This window comes from Durio zibethinus, chromosome 28 (assembly GCF_047325235.1).
Source record: "Durio zibethinus cultivar Kanyao isolate XHJ-2024 chromosome 28, ASM4732523v1, whole genome shotgun sequence".
Lineage (NCBI taxonomy): Eukaryota > Viridiplantae > Streptophyta > Magnoliopsida > Malvales > Malvaceae > Durio > Durio zibethinus.
Genome location: NC_143189.1, coordinates 3,713,804 through 3,732,809, shown reverse-complemented (window position 1 = coordinate 3,732,809; position 19,006 = coordinate 3,713,804). Strand labels below are relative to the sequence as shown.

At 32.6% G+C, this 19,006-nt stretch overlaps 3 protein-coding genes across 9 annotated transcripts; all 3 read right to left on the bottom strand.

Moving 5' to 3' along the window:
- Window positions 1-4,059, bottom strand: LOC111281174 (uncharacterized). Of its 2 annotated transcripts, none has more exons than XM_022868814.2 (6): window positions 3,838-4,059; window positions 3,048-3,216; window positions 2,041-2,724; window positions 928-1,375; window positions 756-837; window positions 1-390 (listed from the first exon to the last, which is right to left on the bottom strand). In XM_022868814.2, exons 1-6 carry the CDS (start codon window positions 3,865-3,867, stop codon window positions 184-186), a joined length of 1,620 nt encoding a protein of 539 aa, XP_022724549.1. In that variant the 5' UTR covers window positions 3,868-4,059; the 3' UTR covers window positions 1-183. The 2 variants fall into 2 exon arrangements, with proteins under 2 accessions (XP_022724549.1, XP_089613353.1); XM_089757227.1 differs by lacking the exon at window positions 3,838-4,059 and adding an exon at window positions 3,444-3,498.
- Window positions 4,060-10,300: 6,241 nt separating this feature from the next.
- Window positions 10,301-12,849, bottom strand: LOC111280946 (uncharacterized). Its single transcript, XM_022868502.2, has 3 exons — window positions 12,340-12,849; window positions 12,155-12,220; window positions 10,301-11,511 (listed from the first exon to the last, which is right to left on the bottom strand). Exons 1-3 carry the CDS (start codon window positions 12,511-12,513, stop codon window positions 11,017-11,019), a joined length of 735 nt encoding a protein of 244 aa, XP_022724237.1. The 5' UTR covers window positions 12,514-12,849; the 3' UTR covers window positions 10,301-11,016.
- A 1,227-nt stretch (window positions 12,850-14,076) lies between these two features.
- Window positions 14,077-18,787, bottom strand: LOC111281088 (putative hydrolase C777.06c). Of its 6 annotated transcripts, none has more exons than XM_089757235.1 (10): window positions 18,167-18,787; window positions 17,855-17,990; window positions 17,485-17,612; window positions 17,051-17,198; window positions 16,863-16,968; window positions 15,691-15,765; window positions 15,139-15,170; window positions 14,941-15,050; window positions 14,759-14,820; window positions 14,077-14,361 (listed from the first exon to the last, which is right to left on the bottom strand). In XM_089757235.1, the coding sequence occupies exons 1-9, from the start codon at window positions 18,388-18,390 to the stop codon at window positions 14,763-14,765; spliced, it is 1,017 nt and encodes a 338-aa protein (XP_089613361.1). In that variant the 5' UTR covers window positions 18,391-18,787; the 3' UTR covers window positions 14,077-14,361; window positions 14,759-14,762. The 6 variants fall into 6 exon arrangements, 5 of the variants coding, with proteins under 5 accessions (XP_089613361.1, XP_089613359.1, XP_022724421.2 ...); XM_089757233.1 differs by having other exon boundaries at window positions 14,723-14,820; window positions 18,167-18,755; XM_022868686.2 differs by having other exon boundaries at window positions 14,723-14,820; window positions 15,139-15,174; window positions 15,691-15,749; window positions 18,167-18,726.
- Window positions 18,788-19,006: the final 219 nt, after the last annotated feature.

The window sequence follows — 19,006 nt, the reverse complement described above, 5'->3', positions numbered from 1 at the left end:
TGTGAAAATACTATTGGCATTATCTGCATCAATTGCACTATTCATTTCATCTTTCGATGTAAAGACATAAAAACTAAGGCCACTTCTAAATACAAAATTCATTGACCATCCGCTAATACTCGTCATAAGTGTACAAGAGCATGAGCAATTTTGCTTTTATTCATTGTTTATTATATTACGAGTTTATGACAACCATCCACAACACATGCAACGAGATGATGGGATTCTTCCTGTTTGGCGAATGTATTCTGCTTGAGCAGCAGTTCTTTCTGCATCTCGATTTTTTCTGGCTTCGGCTGCAGCTCGTTTTTCTTCTGATCTTTGCCTAGCCATAGCAATCTTCTTCACCATCTTTGCTTGAGCTTGAGCTCTCATTTGTTCTACTTTTGCCTGAAAAGTCAAAGACAAGCTTATTATCAGTTTATTCCTCAGCATGTGGCCACAGGAATGATCCTTTATGACTGCAATCTTTCTGGTTAAACAAAGACTTGAATCAAATGCTTTAGATTTTGTAATGGAATTTAACTCGGTTAACTGCATGATCTCAATCTAAAACCAACCCATATTTCAAGGTTCATTTATTTTGAATCATGTCTGAAGATTTGAGGTTAAGATGAACATAACTGTCCTTCCTACTAGCATTTTATCCAGGTTTACTCTCTTTATTTTCACTGAGCTTTTACATTACCAATTCCCTACGAAGAGATCAGCAATCTTTATTTTGAGTATGTGATGACACAAGGGATATCAGATACCTCTATTCTTCGCATCTCTGCTTCTAGTTTTGCTCTCTGCTCACTCTCCCATGCTTGAATTTTGATCTCTTCACGCTTATACCTAGGAAATAGAAATATGCATTCAGCAAAAATAAATAAATGGGAAATAGTTTTAAGCGCATAGAAATTTGTAAACTATTGGATCATATACCTTGCTGTATGCTTAGACTTTTCAGCTTCCTCCCATGCAGCTGCTCGTTTTTCATATTCATTCTGCTCAAGCTCCTCTATACTAGTGGTTTCAACTGCAGATGTATTGTTTTCCTTCTCGTCTTTGCTTGCCCAAGCAGCAATATTCATCTTGCCAAGCTGGACGCCAAGCGCTACAATCTCTCTTCTTGTCTTGAGCTTCATTTCTTGCTTGGACAATTCTTTCTTGCCATTATTAGTGGGATGCTGTGACTCATCATCTGTAGCGTGGTCCAAAGGCGTTGATGTTGGTTCCCCTCTTCTGGGAGTAGATGGGAATGAAGACGTTGGGCTTCGGAGAGGAGTTGTTGCCCCTACAGGGGTAGCAGTCCTAGAAGGCTCTTGACTTGTAACAGGAGTCATTTCTGTTCCCATATCTCTCATAGAAACTGATCGTATTGCAGGCAGAACTGCAACGCCAAATCTTAAAGTATGAGATAGAGATTAAATAAAAAAAAAAAAAACTATGGTCAATATTCTGTGTACTAAAGAATATCAAAAAGGTTTCAAGCCATTTGACGGTAAAAGGAAAAGAAACTAACATTGCAGCTACTATATAAAATTTATTAAAGCAAAATAAAATGACAATGTTGTAACAGCAGAAAAACCAAACTCTACAAATTCTCCTTCACATACCATCCCCACAGCAAAAAGAAAAAAGAATCAGGGTATGAAGGAGCCTGAGAATCCCTTGTTGGTACTTCCCACAGGGTAAGGTGACCATTAAACTCATCAATTCACATGATGGTTTCAAGGCCCATATAAGAAATCATCATATGCATATGTAACTATAATGGCTTAAGCTTCATAAACCCTTCACTCAACTCATAGCATCCGTTTGGGGCCCAGAAGAGTGGAAGCAACAGTTGCCCAGCCCCATGGCTCAATCTGTTGCATGGGAGTCAAACATTTCAATGTTCTTAATCACATTATAATGCACGTGCTCATTATGGTGATCAGATGATACAGTAGACTCTATAATCAAGATGGATGCACGGTGCATCACTAAATATGCAGTCTGCTAATATCTAATTTTTAGGCACAAAACATGTAAAAGCTCATCATGCAAATTAACCTGCTGTATCTTCTGCTGAACTTTCTGTACAAGATAAATCCCTCTGAGCCACTTCCCTCAAATCTTTACTTTGAGGACACCGATTACTTAACAAGTTTCCTCCATATGCTTCCACAGACTTAGGATGAGCTGCAGAAGGAATAAAAGAGAACTTCTCGAATGCCATCTGCACAGCCGGCTGACATAAATCTACCCTCTTAGTGTCAACCATGCGATTAACTGCTGACCTCTGATCATAATTTGCGGACTCTGGAGCAACTCGCACCATATTTGTCATGGGAAATCGATTAGCTTGGTTGTGAAATGCATTCTTCTTAGCATAAGCAGCTTGGACATTTTGCCTGTTCATTATCCATTTCTCTGCATCATTCCACTTAGATGACATAGGTCTCGAGTATGACCTTGTCATGGAATTGTGTACTCTCTCTCCCTTATGAAACTCAAAGCTTGATGAACTAGCGTTACTATCATAATCAAGATTTTCATCTTCTAGTGTCCTCATGGGATGAATTGTGCTGGAATTACCATTATCATTCTTTGAGAATTGCTGCAATTTAGCATGATCCACTTCAATGCTCTCCCTTGCAAGTGACTCCTTTGGTTGGCTAGAAATTTGATCATATAGGCTGGAATCCAACACCACCTCATTGGATATTTTAACGGGTGCAACATCAAAGCTTGGAACTGCAATTCAATTAAATATGTTTAAATCAGCAGATAAAACACTCTGCTCAATGCATCTGCTCTCCCTGCCTAAACCAGGCCAAGAAACAAATGGAATCATATTTAGCCATGATAGTGCTAGTATTTTTCCACCAAAAAAATTCTTCGAAAGAAATGTTACCTATATCTAATTTACAGACCATAAGATCTTCAAAAGTAGCAGACTTCTACCTGCTAGTTTCATTCAGGCCAAAGAAAGAAAAAAGAAAGCACTTGCTTTGCAGCGCAGAGGGAGTCCAGATGTATGAGTTATAATAATGAAGAAAAGAGAGAAAGTAGCAAACCTTCTTCATCAAAATCTCCATTCTTAGAGGCTAATAAACCGTTGACAAACTCAGCATCCTCAATCCTAGAAGGAGATGTCCTAGAAGAATTGCTGTTTGATCCATCTTTCATTCTGTGATGATGAGGCCCCATCAGCTTCATCCTCAATTTACTTGGTGAAATACCGCCCTGCAGTAAAGATCCAAAAAAGGAATTTAAAAAGGAAAAGGAAAGAAAGAAACTTTAATTCACATTCAATTTCAAATGAAGAAAAGAGCATCCCTTTATGTAGAATCAATGTACTAAGCCCATACCCCATATTAAACTGTGATTAAATACGAGAAAAATCATGGTACTTTTCCATTGTCTTGGTTCCATCAATCAAAAAAGAAAAAATGTAAAGCAAACAAATTAACCTTCCCATCATCACAACCAACTTAAAGGAAAAAAAAAGCATTCAACTTCCTGCATAAAACAAGCAAGGAAATCAATTCCCAATTTCCCATCATCTAGAAAAGACTCCATTTTTGGACCCAAAAGGAAAAAAAAATTATCCATATTTGTTTCTCCTCACTTTTAATTCAATAAAACAAGAATAGGGAAACCTTTAAACTTTAAAATTTGTTTAAAACCCAGATCAGAACAAAAACCATTCACCACCCAAAGACAAGTTTTTTTTTTTTTTTTTTCTTCATTTCACATCTTAACTCCCTTTCTAAAAGAAAGTTGACATTAACAATTCATAAACCAAAACCTCAAAACCCTTCATTAACGTACAAAAGCTCAAAGAACACAAAAAAAATGGCTTACCTGAACTTTATCTATTCTCTCATACTCCATTAGATCTCTCTATTAACTCCAATAAGACTCTAAACACTTTCTTTTTCTCACTGCTGAGTTTCTAACTTTCTAAGTTAAACAAGCAGAGATAGAAACGAAAAAAAAACCTGACGGTCTCTGTGTTTTGTAGACGACAAGTGTAAAAGACTCTGTTCATATCATGGTCCTCTCTTCTTGTCATTTCTCCTCTCCATTACAACCTTCTACATCTTCCCCATTTTGATCTCGCCACGTCATCACTACGTGGGGTCCATCTGATGTGGCCGTATCAGGGTGGGCCGACCTATCACCTATGTGAAACTCCTAGTCGGCGCTATTCTAAAGTTTCAACCTTTGAACTAAAAAAATAGCCGAGGAATTGGCGATTACGACAAAAGCTAGCTCTTTGTAGTAATTGAAATTCTTTTGGTCATTGATCAAAATTGGTTTTCTTTTTTTTCTTCTTTTTTCAACAGAATACAAAAGAAAATATGGAAATGATGAAGACCACCATGGCCTTTTCAACAACTGCAATGATGAAAAAGTGGAATTTCATTTTGCTCTGTATAGTAACTGCCATTTCCTTCTAAAACAGCAATTGGGTCATTATCAATCATTCACAAAATTTGCAAACACTTTATTCTTTTTTTTTCACTGTTTTAATTTCAATTATTACCAAAAACAAATTGAAAGGAAATTAGAGGATTAAGAATAATAATGAAGGAAAAAGGGTAGTATTAAAAGAAAAGAGGAGTTGTTAAATCATATCTCAAATGATAATAATGCCATATCAATCAAATCTAATCGATTAATTTATGATCTTTCTTTAGTATTTAATTACCTGTAAATTTTGACTGATTGATTGTTCAGGGTGGTCCTCACAATCTCAATGTTTGATTGGTTAAAAAAGTTTAAACACAAAGAATAGAAGAGAATCCAGTCAGAACCTTGGTTCAATCACAGCCATTAGGCCTGGCATGTTCAGGCTGGCACCCCATCCTTTGCGAAGTTCAAAAGTTTTATCATTGTAAAAACTAAGCAAAAATCATCTCTTTGGGTTAAACTTAGAACTAAACATTGTTTACTTCTGGTTTGACCAATGACAAGTAAAGGGTAAAATGGAAGCAAAAGATGACGCCAGTCGCCAGGGAATCCAGGACAGTACAATATAGATAAAATCTGAAGACAGAAGACAATAGATGGGATTTGGGAGTTCCAAATTGGCCAATGAGGTTTCTTTCTCTTACGTTGTGTCAAAGGTATGCTGAAACTTGAATCATTTTTGCAGCCCAAATCTAATCTAATTCTGGTTGTTGAGATAATAATGTGATTGACATGACTTTCTACCAACTTTGAAACACCCTAAGCTTTCTTTTTCAGAAAAACAAGAGAAGGCACCAAAGATTGAACTATAAAAAGTTTTACTACTAACCAGATTAATTGTTCCTGGATCTTCTCCACATACTCTAGCTGCAAAAAAAGTTGTTAATAATAATCAATTATTAATAATAAAATTGCAAAAAAATTATACAAGCATTGAAAAATAGTAATTAAAAGAGTTGGAAAGGAGTCGAGTTGCAATGATTAATTGATTCATGAATTAGTTATATATAAAATTAAAAATAAAATGTAAATTTATCTTTATGCTTATATAAATTATTTAAATTTATGATTAATTTTTTACAAGTATCTATGTACAAAATGATAATTCATTATTAATACACACAGAGGAGATTTTTTTTTATAGTATTAAGAATTTTGAATTCCTCGCAGAGCTTTTTACGATTATTTAAAAGGCACCTGATTGGAATTTGTAAGAGAGTTAATGGTAAAGGAAAAAACAAAAGAACAAGGGAAGGTGGCCAAATATTCCTCTTTAAGTCAGTAGTCAAAGATACTTGGGAGAACAGAACACATCCACCAATGTCTTTTTTTTTTTTCTTTTTTATGTGAAGGTGTGAATGAATGAACATCGAACAGCGTCAGAGAAGAGAAGCAGAGGGTTCAGAATTCTACAACTATGTCACCTTTTCTTTTTGGCCCTTTGAAATAAAGGAACCCCTGCCCTAAACCCTGTTGTTATTAGGGCATTAATTAATCCATTTTAATTAGTTTGAGAAAGAGAAAAGGACACTTGAATTTCTACATTATTAACGTTGCTTTTGCTTAGCCCCTAATGGCATTTAATATTGATAGAGCTAAGTACCTAACCCATGGCCTCTTCAAATTTATTTTTCTTCTACAAAATGTTGCTAGCCTTAGATAGGCCAAAAGGGATTTTTTTTTTTTTTATCAATTACTATCAATAAATATTAGTGCATCATCATTTTTTTTTTTTTTTTTAATGATCTTGAGACATGTGCTGAATAAAATTCAGAGACTTCATCATTGAACTGTCACAACTTTGCTGATTACATCAACGCAGTTATGGAACGAAATTAAAATTTATCTTTATCAAATGATATTTTAGCATATTAGACCTAACCAATGAAAAAAGATTAGGGTTTCTTTCTCTCTACCAACAGTTTTTAGGTTACAAAATCCAATGCATAATTTAAAAAGAAAATTATTAATGTGTTTTTCAATTGGTAATTAGGGTCTCGGTAGAGGTGGAATGGGAGGATTGATTTACAAGGTATGTGTGATATGTAACAAGAAAAATGATTAGCGGTTATAAAAATAATATTTTTGAATACGTTTTAATACTCAAATCAATACAAATCAATACAATGGGAAAGATGGCAATAGAAAAAGAAAAAAAAATGAACTAAAAAAATTTTACCTGTTTAGTACGAATTTATCTTTTTATTTTATATGTGTTAATGTGATCAACTTATATGTTTATTGTCAGCTAAGCATTAGGTTAATTAAGATTGTCGTTGATTTAGCAATCTTAACTACTGACTTAGCGACGAAGACAACAAAAATAATAATCCTAAGTCCTAACGCCATTGTTGGAAGAAAATACCTTCTAGGGTTCCAAGGTTTTTTTATATGTATTTAAGAATTAAGGGCACTAAACTCAACAACATTTCCCTAACTAAAAAACTAATTACGTATCCACTAGGTATAGTTTTGTAGTAGCTCAATGCCCCAGGATAAAAGATGAAGGGTCCCCGACCCTACTTATGATAATTTTTATGATGGGATCTCAAGCTCCCTACTAAAGCATTAAACTTTGATAATTAAAAATATAATATTATAATATAATATAAAAAATTATAATATGATTTAATATTTTATTAAAAATTATATATAAATTTGATAAATTTAAAATATATATTTTATATTTTCATATTAATACGAATTATAACATGTAATTTTTATATAAAATATAAAATAAATACATACACGAATTATCTGATTTACACATCACGAGTAATCCTTTCTTTATCAGCTATAATTTTCTAGGGAGAATTTGCCTCAGATGAAGGTGTCCAAAAACATTCTTTATACAATAATAATGTGCGTGTGGAACTGTGGGACTGTGGGTTTGGAGATCTATTCACATGTGATGTTCCCCGTTGTCAATGGTCCACGTCCTTTTGTATTTTAGGGCAATCGTTGATCGGGGCCTGGCCCCACTTCGGCTGGCCGTGGCCGCCCTTTGATGTGTATAAGAGTGAACAGGGTGACTTGTCTTGCATTCTTCATTTACCATGTTATCCACATGGCAAGAAGCATGGTTCTTAACACACTTGCATTTTTTTTTGGTAATACAATAAAGATATTTTAGGTATTTTTCGAATTTATTCTTCCAAAAATTTTAAGGTAATTCCCCATATCATGTTAAATCTTGATTGAAAAGAAAATGAACTTCTTTTTATCAATTAAACTAATTCATATGTGTTTTTACTAAAGTTGATATCAATTATTACTGTAATTTATAATTATTCGATTTTGATCATGAATGAATTATTTAGATTTATTCATAAAATTGCTATAAAATGCGTATGAATCTCTTCGCACATAATTTTATAATCATTTAATTTCAAACAAAATTGTTTTGATGTGCCTAAGTTCAAAACTTTGGATCAACAATTTTTTTTTCAAGATTCCTAATTTGTGGAAATTAGCTTGTGGGGTTCATTGGCAACATGGGATCGCACCCCACAACTTAATTAGTAGCATAATAAGTATACATTAGCCATTGCATACGGCTTGAGATTGGCCTGTAATTGTGCTCTTATTAAATGTCATTTTTTTGACTTAATGAGAGTGACTCTACCAAAAATTCAAGGTCGGCTGCGGTTATTTGAATGAAGGTAAATCTGGTTCGCCAATTCGAAAAATGGCTGAAAAATGTTGGCCAAACCTGTGATTCAATGTATTTTAGAATTTATTTTGGTAGGACCATCCAAATATTCATTCATGGCATGATCAAAAAGAACATTGTCCGTATTCCCTCTTATTTCAATCATAAAAAGGTATCCAAACTTTTTTCAAACTTTCTCAAACTAACTGGAGAAATTTTAGACCAACCAGAGTCCAGACATGGCCTATAGACTTAGCCTTACATGTGCCTGTATAGAAAACAACAGCTCTTACTTAAACTTGATTTTGCTGTGGAAATTCCATTGAATGTGGGGCATGACAATGGAGGGAATACCAAGTTGGACTTGTTCAACAAAAAAAAAAAATGATGTTTGACTGAAATGGGCAGGATAATCTTTCATCTTTCTCACATGGGTCCCTTATAGTTTACCAACTTTCTCCAATCTTTGAATGTTCTTCTTTGTTCTAATATTTCAGACATTAATTTATGTTTGTGTAGCTTTAAGATCAATCATGAATAGGACATTTTGGAAGGAATGACTTGAATAAAGATGCATATAAAAACTTGTTGAAGGTTTAATAATTCAAAATTCTCAATTACCGTTTTATGTGGGTCATGCAAGTTATTGGCAGGTCATGTACTTGTTTGAGGATATAGAATTATAGAAATCTCACCTACCAAAGATTGTTGATTGCCTTCAAAAGCTAGGCAATTGATGTTGATCCTTCAGGAATCCTGACAGGGGAGGGTAAAAGTGATTCAAAAGTTAATTGATATTAGCTTTTCTATTGTTGATCCCAAAACCTAGTTCAAGCTAGTTTAAATAAATGGAGATAGCCAACTTCATATCATCATGTTGGTTGAGGGGTTGAAGTGATGATTAATTTGCCTGCCTACCATCTAACTTAACGTGCACATTATAACTTTGTGAAAAAAGGAGAAAAATGCAGATTCTATTCCTTCTTTGGTTCTTAAATTTGGTTCATTTTCCTGATTGAAATCTCGTATTCTTTAGCTAAAAGCAGTGGTTTCTAATTACTATATTTTTCTCCCACTCAAGAATTCATGACCATAAACAATCTTTTAGACTTTTACGAATTAATTGAATTGGAATCAATTCGAGAGTAAGTCAACTTGTTGAAGAATTTATGAATATATTCAGTTTTTATTTGTTTATTAAATTTAATAAGCGATTACGAATAATATTTTAAAGTTCGTTAATTAAATACATTCATTTCCAACTAATTGAATTAGAATCTAGAGTAAACAATAAAACCTTCGATGAATAATTTGTAAATATATTTGATTTTTGTTTATTTATTAAATTTAATAAATGATTACAGATAATATTTTAAGATTCGTTAATTAAATACATAACATAATTCATTTAAGTTTAATTTGTTTAAATGATATAAAAGAATAAAGAATTCAATGAATAGTTTGTTGAATAGGCTCTATTTCTATTCATTTGTAATCATTTATTAAACTTAACAACCAATCACGAATAATATTTCAGGACATGAACTTAACAAAATTTATTTATATCCAATTTCTATGTACACCCTTAAATTCTTGGTAGTTTGAGCATCCAATTTCTATGATTAGCAACAATAACCATTTCTTAATTACTGTTAGTTTGAAGACTATAGCAATTATTATTGATTTTTCCTGCCAAAATATGGATATCATATCAAAGATTCAAAGTGAAGATGGTTAATCATAAAGGCTTGATAACTTTGTTCAATAAGGAAGAGTTTTAGGTCATAGTATTGTCATATTGTATCCATAAGAGGAAAACAAAATCTTACCGAATAAAGGGAAGCTTTTTCGTACATAACCTGAAATAATTCATTCATGGTAGACTTGAGGGTGACAAGCTCGATCAGGTGATTCCCCTGAAAGCTGCAGAGTGGGACTGCCTTGCTACATATACTTTTTCACATTGTTGGCCTCAGAAGATTAACACCTTCAAAGCCCCAAGAATTAAATTCTTATTAACTAATCCTGTTTTTCATTTTTTGGTAAGCAATAAAAAAATAGAAAGACAGGATTCACAGGAAAGACAACTTAAAAATACACTAAAGCTAGGGAATATCAGGAACATAACTGCAAAATAGGCTGCTAAAAGGGGTTTATTACCGTAAGTAGACCTGGTAGACAAAAAAAACACAAATGTGATAGGAATTAAAATTTTAACAAAAATTATATATAAATTTAATAAAAATAAAAAAATATTTTTTATTTTTTATGTCTATACAAATTATAATACAAATATTATATAAAATATGACACAAATGTCAGTAAGAATCCAATGTAAAGATGTGTAAATCTAGGTAGAACAGCCCAAGTTTTTGCTTTGATAGGCTTGGGGTTGAGCTTAGAACAAGGCGCCGAAGCTCCGAAGTTGGGTGAAGCCCATGTTTGACTTGGTGCTTTTTTCTAATCCATCAGGCCAGATGAAGCTAACAAATTCCACTTCCACCTTTCAAAATTTTCACCAAAAGTTGTTTGTTATTCTAATTCCAAGCGCTTGGTACCTCTGACTGGCTCAACGGCAAAGGCAAGAAACTTGTGACCATTACCCTTTTCACTTCTTTTTAGGTTCCTTTTCCCTCAAGAAAAGAATGATAATGAGAAGGGGGCCTTCTTATTTTTATACATCTACCAGACATAAAAGTCCATTGAATCTCAGGCTGCAGTTTTCGTTCAATAGTATTTCATGTTAAATTTCAATTTCATCAAAGAATTCAAATTGGTATGTACATGGGCTCTAACTAAAAATAGCTTAACTGAATCCCTTGATTATACTACTTATGGCAGCATATGCAACAAATTATTTGCATCACAACAAAATCTATATATGCAAAATTGTCAAGAAACATTCTTCTTTAATCTCATATGATCCGTCCTTCATTCCTGGTTTCTTCTCCATTTTCTAGAACATGATGCTGAGGGGGAATCTGATAGTTCTGTACATTTTCACTGCTAACATAGACAACCCAGAAGATGTCATACTTAATACTGAGGGAAAAACGATCAAGGTAGGGCAGCATTGTCTTCCTGTAATCCGAGGTAAGGATCCATGAATAACATAGTAGAAGAGATTTCCATACGTAAAGGCATGCTACCCTTGGCATGCTTTGGCATTTCAAGCAAACTCCTGCTGTGGCCCCTTCCATCTTCAAGAAACGAGACCTGAATAGGGCTAAGTTCGCGTAGGAGACATCGTTTAGGTCACTGGAAGAAGATGTAATCAGATTCATGGAGACTATGTCACCTGTGGAGAACTTGGCAGCATTGGAGCCATCTTTTGATTCTCCAGCGTATGCATCAAAGAAGCTATGTTCAGTTAAAACAGCCATGCTTGACATGCTTGTTAACATTGATAGCTGGAGAAAACGGATAAGGGTGGCTTGATTAAAAATTACAGAATCTCAATCCTGATCAATAGTCCAAAAACAAATTTATCACACTGAGCAGTAAAATAAAGTTTTAGTAGCTAATTATAGTTCTTTCATAATATTCATTCTATTCAATATTGTTGGTCAAGCCAGATACTTTTTACACAGCTTACAAAAAAGAAACCCTCTAATGACTGCCAATAATTAGTATGGAAAGCCCAACAGATATATGATTCAATTCCAAAGCTTTTTCTTTTTCCTTTGGACCAAACCTAATGGCATTGTTGAAATCATTTCTGGTAAATCTAATTTCCATCCTGACCAAGAAAGAGAGCCTAGGACATTTGATAGGAAATATTTTGCAATGAATTTCAATCATTCAACAAATTTGTTTCTCATGTTACTTCCTTAGGATAACCAAAAAAGAAAAAAAATCTGGATTCTACTTGAGGCCTGCTATGATTTTAATATGGTTTGGGACGCTACCAGAGTTTATGTTCATATTGGTTTTACACAATTCCCTTCTTGAAAGGATTGCATTAATGATAGTTTCAAAAGTGTTTTAGATTAATCAATCAAGAAGCAATATTGCAACAGATACAACAGTTCCAGGAGGAGCAATCCAACTTACAAGGGTTGTAGTCAAAAGTTCTTTGTTTTCGGAAGATTTCTTCATCCATCCTCCATACCATATGATCTAAAGAGAAAACAAGGCAGTTGAAAAATCTTCAAAATGGAATAAGGTATGGTATTGAAAGGAAGATCATGGAGAAAAAAACAGGACATATAAAAATAAGTTGTTGGCTTTTAGCTTACCAGATTACCATGGATGCTCTTGAATATAGAACTTTGAACACAACCAAGAGTTTCAGTGCATACACAGAACTGTTTCAGTGACTCAACAAGTTCATCAACAAGTACAACCGTTGGCTTAAACACAAAAAGGGTTACATCCAAATTTCTGTTATTGAAAGGAACAAAGCAAGCCATAACCCTTTTTTTTCCCCCTTTTTACTATCTCCTGAGATTATTTTTTTTTTTTCTCTTACCTTTCTTTCTTCTTTATATCTTGAAATGAACTGATTAAAGGTAAAAAAAAAAATATGAAAGGGAAATGGGAACTGGAAACTTCGGTTTGGTGGCGTAGTTGAGGGGTTGGAAGAAAGAAAGAAGAAATTCAATTAGTCATGGGAGCTTGCCTGGTCTACCTTGCCTACTTGCGAGGAAAACTGAAAAAATGATTTTAAAGCCCTGAGAAAAGACTAGCTAATAGTCTCCTGTTTTGACTCTTTCCACACTTTATTTTTTTAAAACAAAATCTCTATATCACAACTAAAACTAATGTTTTGCAAATTGATCATTCAACTGAAGAGGTTTTTTTTTTTTAATTTTTTTATTTTGTAATTTGGATGTTGGACTTTGTTATTTTCATATTGGTTTTGATTATTTAATTGTAATTGTATGATAATGGTCTATATATTAGAAGTTTGAACACAGCTCTATGTTGCATTGAAAGAAAGAAAAAAAAGAAAGAATTTCAGGTTTCAGTTTAATCTTAGGTTTGGTTGTTCTACAGAAAATAATTTTTGTAAAATAATTTTCAAAAAATATTTATAATTTTTAAATTGAAATAAATTTTTTATTGTTTGAATGAATTAATGAAAAATATTTTTTGTTATTTGGTTATTTTTTGAAAATTTTATATTTTTTAAAAATAATATTGATATAATTATTAAAATGTTAAAAATTACTTATTATTAAAATATATTAAAATTATTAATATGAAAATAATTATATTTTAATAATATAATATTAAAATGTTTGTTAATATAAAAAATATCTAAAATAAAACTATTTATTATTCTTTATATTATTTATTAATAATATTTATTAATATATTATATTAATAGTTTATTATTTATTCATATATTATTATAATATTTATTAATTAAATCAATAATATTTATAATTATATTATTTATTAATATATCAATATATAATAATATAATAATATTTATTATTATAATATTATTTATAAATAAAATTATACTCAAAAGTATTAATAAATAATTATACTCAGACAACTCTTTTTTGAAATTTTTTTTTTTCCAAATCTTAAGATAACCTTTTAAAAAGTATCTTATTTTTCATTGATTAATAAGTCATTTTTTATTAATTAATCAATTTTTTATTAAATAAACATCTAAAAATACAAAAATTATTTTTTAAAAATCATTTTTTGTAAAACAAACATCGATCATGTAGATTGGTCGATCGAACGAAGCAATGAAATCGATAATTTTTTAGGGTTTAAAACTAAAAAATTCCTTTGAAAAGTGAATGGTGCAGAAAATAAGGAACCTTACAATAAAATTATGGAAGGCATGTTGAAATTGAATCTCGTTGAGTTTTTTTAATAATGAAATAATAATAATTTTTTAATTATTCCTGCATGGACACGTACCAATTATTTAAATCTTTTCGAGGAACTACATCGGTTCCTTAATTCCAATGCAAATGTTGGAAAACGCGGGGATGAATCTACGCTTCCGGTCCACCAACCATATAAAGGGTGGGTAATGATTGAATAAAATTATTTTAAAAAACAATGTTACAAAGAAGAAAGGGTAGTAGAACTTGGAACAAGTTTAACGATCAAGCGGTAACATCAGGAATCCTCTCTGCTTGCACTTTTCTCGTTGTTCACATTGTTTACCATATTATAAACCCTAAACCCCAGATCTACTGAAGCTATAAATAATTAACAGAATATAATTGCTCTTCTCCCAATCCAATGGGATGGAAAAGTATGAATGTTTCCGTGGCCCATGTATAAACCTGCGTAAACAAGAGAAAAAGGTATTTTGTTAACGTTTTCCTTTTTCTTTTGTAGGACCTAAGCATGTAATGTGATCGAAGTACAAGCAAAGAGCTTAATTGATTGCCTTCATAGTTGGTTATCAAGTTTACTAGCATTCACACAGGAAAATGCTGGTTGTAGGTGTCATATGCTTATGTTTTCAGTTTTATTTTGTTAAAATAAGATATGAATCTGGACACCTTATTGTATCCGTTGATTTGCTAACTATAGCATTCATGAAACACTCACAAGAAATCTGACAAGTGAGGAATATGGTTTCCTCTTAAGAACAAGAGAGAGAAGAAAAAATAAATTAGACAGTGTGCAGGATATTCTCACCTGGCATCAAAACAACTTTCTAAAGACATGCCTCACCTCATTATAGGTCTATGGGGACCCTCAGACCGTCGCGTGCTAGTTGCACATGGATTCCTTCCCTACATACAGATAAGAAGAATAACATCTGATATCAGTTTCTTTTATTTTATTGATACTTTCTGAGAAATTCGGGTAAACTATACCATAAAATTTGTGAAGTAATTTGGAAATCAGTTTACCTCTCAGACCATTCCATAAGAAACTCATTGTCCTTGTGGTGATCAAACTCATGAGTCATTCCAATTAATAGAGCTTGTTTTGGATATATCCTCTTTAGAGCCTCAAGAGTCTGCAAAAATAAGTGGATGGAAAATGAGCAACTTGTGACGATCAAAATACTAACATGAAGAAAAATTATTGGAAAATTTAGAACAAACCTGTGGTAAGCATAAATGAACGTTATGGGATCCTTTCTACCATGCGGAAAACAGAAAAAACATTAGTTCTGATTAGAGGATATAGCAAGCATATCATTATTGAAAGGACAATCATAAATCATTAAATACGAAATAAATAACAGAAAGGAGTATTAATGTACAACTGCAGTGTACAAGTTCATCAAATGAATTTTAGTAAGAAATCTGTGGCCCAACCATGATCAGACTAAGCAGAGAAATTTACACTTCAAATGCACTAGAGTAAACTGTGTTAAATAATCATCTATGGTACCGAACTAGGATGTAAATCCCACATTACTTTGCCCTGTCAACTATATTAAATAATCATCTATGGTACCAAACTAGGATGTAAGAACATAAGACGAACAGCAGCACACAAATATATACAGATATACGTTATGGAAGAATCAACAAGGATCAAATTCAGTCTTTTGATTTCTCTACTTATAGCAGTTCTAGACAATTCACCAACAAAAAATGAAAGCAGGTAGTCAACAGTATAAAAATGAAAGAACCAAGGCAGTAACACACCTTGTATAAACAATCTAATATCAGAAGATCCAATTGTCCAGCACCATTTTTGGAAATAACTGTAAACCCAATATTCTGATCAAACACAATTCATTACATAATTTCTTTTAACATGAAGAAAACTCAATTCACAGACAAATCATTCAGAAAAACAAGACTTGGAACACCAAAAACTTAGAAGTGAGAGAACATGTGTATTCTTTACACCAAGTCCCACTCAACATCAAGAGATCAGAGTAAACATTGTAAAGGGATGATCCATAAGCATCTTATCTTTTGCAATTTGAGTCAAGTCATAGAGAAGTTTCTTAGTTTATGACCTGTGCAGGACAGCTCTCTCACTAAGTTTAAGACCTATAATCTGTTTGAGTAATACAAAAATGATTCGAGGATTAAAACTGCTTGAAGGATCCATTGAGGAGTGGGGATGTCAATGGGTGGGGTATGGGGAGGGTAGAGCATTCCCCATCCCCATCCCCGGATTTTTATATTATACTCATCCCCATACCCATACCCATACCCATACCCAATGGATATTTCAAATCTATCCCCATCCCGTGGATATTTAATAGATATGGATAATCCATATATCCGTAGCTTTTTTAAAAAAAATAAAAACTAAAATTTATTTTTTTTAGCTTTTTTATTTTTATCTTGTATATTTAGGTAATTTTTTTTATAAATATATATATTAATATATATTTTTTCAATAAAAATATACTAATTTTAATTAATCTAAAATAATAATTTATATTATTTAATAAAAAATCTATTTACTAAATATATAAAAAAATATATGTAGGGCATGGGTATGAGCCCGAACCCAATAAAAATTTAAAATCATACCCATCCCCATCCCTATACTCATAACCCATCTCCATCCCTATTAGGATAAAAAGCCGAATTCCCCATTAGGTATGGGTAAGATTGACATCCCTATTGAGCAGTGAAGCAACCTTTATAGCAATAGATATATTTCCTTCAATTGTTAACACAAGGAAAATCCAATAAATATATATTCCTAAAATGCTAACATTGACAAGCTCCTCAAGATGACATGAAGTAGATAGAAGTCTCCTCTCCACATTTAACATCACCGATAAAATGAAAATATGTGTAAAAGGTGAAAATGCATGTGTGCCTACAAGAAAAGGAGCAAAAGCAGCACCTACCGTATTCTGTGTTTGAAGGAAAACGTGAGATATCAGAAATATAAGCCACTTTACAATTTTCACCAAAAAGAAAACCTAAACAGATATAATCTTCTCCATGCATCACCTGAATCAAAAGTATGATTAAGCACTTAGGCATAAATTATATGGCAGAGATGGTATATTATCTTAAGAGACAGCACACTAACTGGCAAAGGAATGAATTTTAGTCCTGATGCAACAAATGGTTTGTCATAATGCTCCTCAATTATCTTCCAGTCAAGCTGTGCCACCCGTCTTACTTCTTGGCCTTCTCTAAGTTTCTTCTGAACCAAGTATGGAAATTTTGTGGCAATGCTGTTCAGGGACAAACAAAATAAACATCAGCCAAGGTTGCTAGAGACAGCATAAAACCGCAACACATCCTTCTGCTACAACTTGTTTGGGAAATAAGCTTCAATTCTATTATCTGAAACCAAACTTTTGACTAGGCTACTTAAAGCATGTTAAAGCAAATAACCTCTCACATTATAAAAATATCTGAATGACATGTGACTTGATAATGTATCAGCATAACTAGCAATCTGTAGGGTACAAAAACAATACGCACAATGACCCCAAGAATAAAAAATTCATATTATACCTATCCATCGCATATTGAGTTAGGTAAATGGCAGTGGGATCAATATCGTTTGTAGGACTATGTGGCTGCACAGCACGTATATCATCCAGACCAAGAACTGCATCAGCATGTTCATGAGTCAAAATAATCTGCAGTTCATACAGAAATTAGTACTAGTTGCAATTCCACTCGTATACAGAAAGACGAGATTATAGTTAATAAAATGCACAAAGCCATTATATAAATCAACAAACTCGCTATAAATCCTATAAAATAATAGAACAGATAAAACCAAATATAAATGTTAACTGTTCTAATAAGATACTACAATACCAAAAAAAAAAAAAAAAAGAATTATGAGGAATAAATGTGGAAAAAAAATTAAACTCACCGAATCGATTCGAGGAATCTTGTGGAAAGTAAACCATCGAAGAACTTGCTCCCTAAATGTCTTCCCAACATCAATTATAATATAATTGTGCATACCATTGCTCGAACAGTAATCTATAAGCAAAGATGTATTGCACCTGAAAGAAAAAGATTCAAAATCAAAGCTAAAAAAAACCTAATTTTTTAAGAAACAAAACCGAAAATAATCACATTGTGCAAAAAAAAAAAATGCACGGAAAAGTTCAGATCTGCGATATAAAAAAAATTTGTATGCACGATTAAATTTTAGAAAAAGAAGGGAAAAGGAGGTGACCTGTAATTAGGGTTATGCTCGGGAGATATAGAGAGGGATTGGGAGCATACGTGGCAGGGAGGATCGGAGGGATGGATCAAGCACATTGCGTTGGGGACGGCACTGGAGCAGCCGGTTCCCAGGAAGATCAGAGCCGATCCATCACCATCACGATCACGATTGTCGGCGGCTAATAAATTACCATCAACATTATTTCCATTTTGAAGCGAATTTTGGTTCTTCATTTTTTGTTTTGGAAATCTGAGTTTGAGATACAGAGAGAGGAGGGTAGGGGCAGAGAGAAAGCGTTAAGGGTACCGGGAGGGAATTTTACGAAAGGTGGATGGCATTTATAGGGAAGATGTCGCCCGCGAATAGTAACGGGTCAGGACTTTGCACTATTGCCACGTGGCACTTATTCAGATACTTTTTTTTTCCTCTACTCTTACAAAAATTTACGATAGCAAATATATTTTTTCTTCATGCAATTTTAAGAAACTTTCATAACAAAAGTTTATGTGAAATATGATTAACGAAAATTTTTTTTATTAAAAATAACGAGAAAAATACAGAAATTTTATTATTTTCTAATTATTATCTTGAAACAAAATCAAATAATTTTTTTAAAAAAAAAAATTTGATAAGAAGATTGAAAATTCAAACTTTTTGAAAATTTGATTTCAGCTTTTTATCTCTAAGGACTCCTTGGGAAGAGAGGGGAAAAACTAGATAAGAATTTTTAAACAAAAAAAAATGATAAAATGATTTCTTTTTCTTAACATCCACGAAACTATTTATGGGCATTTTCTTTTGTTACTAAATTTTAATGGGTTTTGATATTAGGCCGAAAAGAAACTTTAA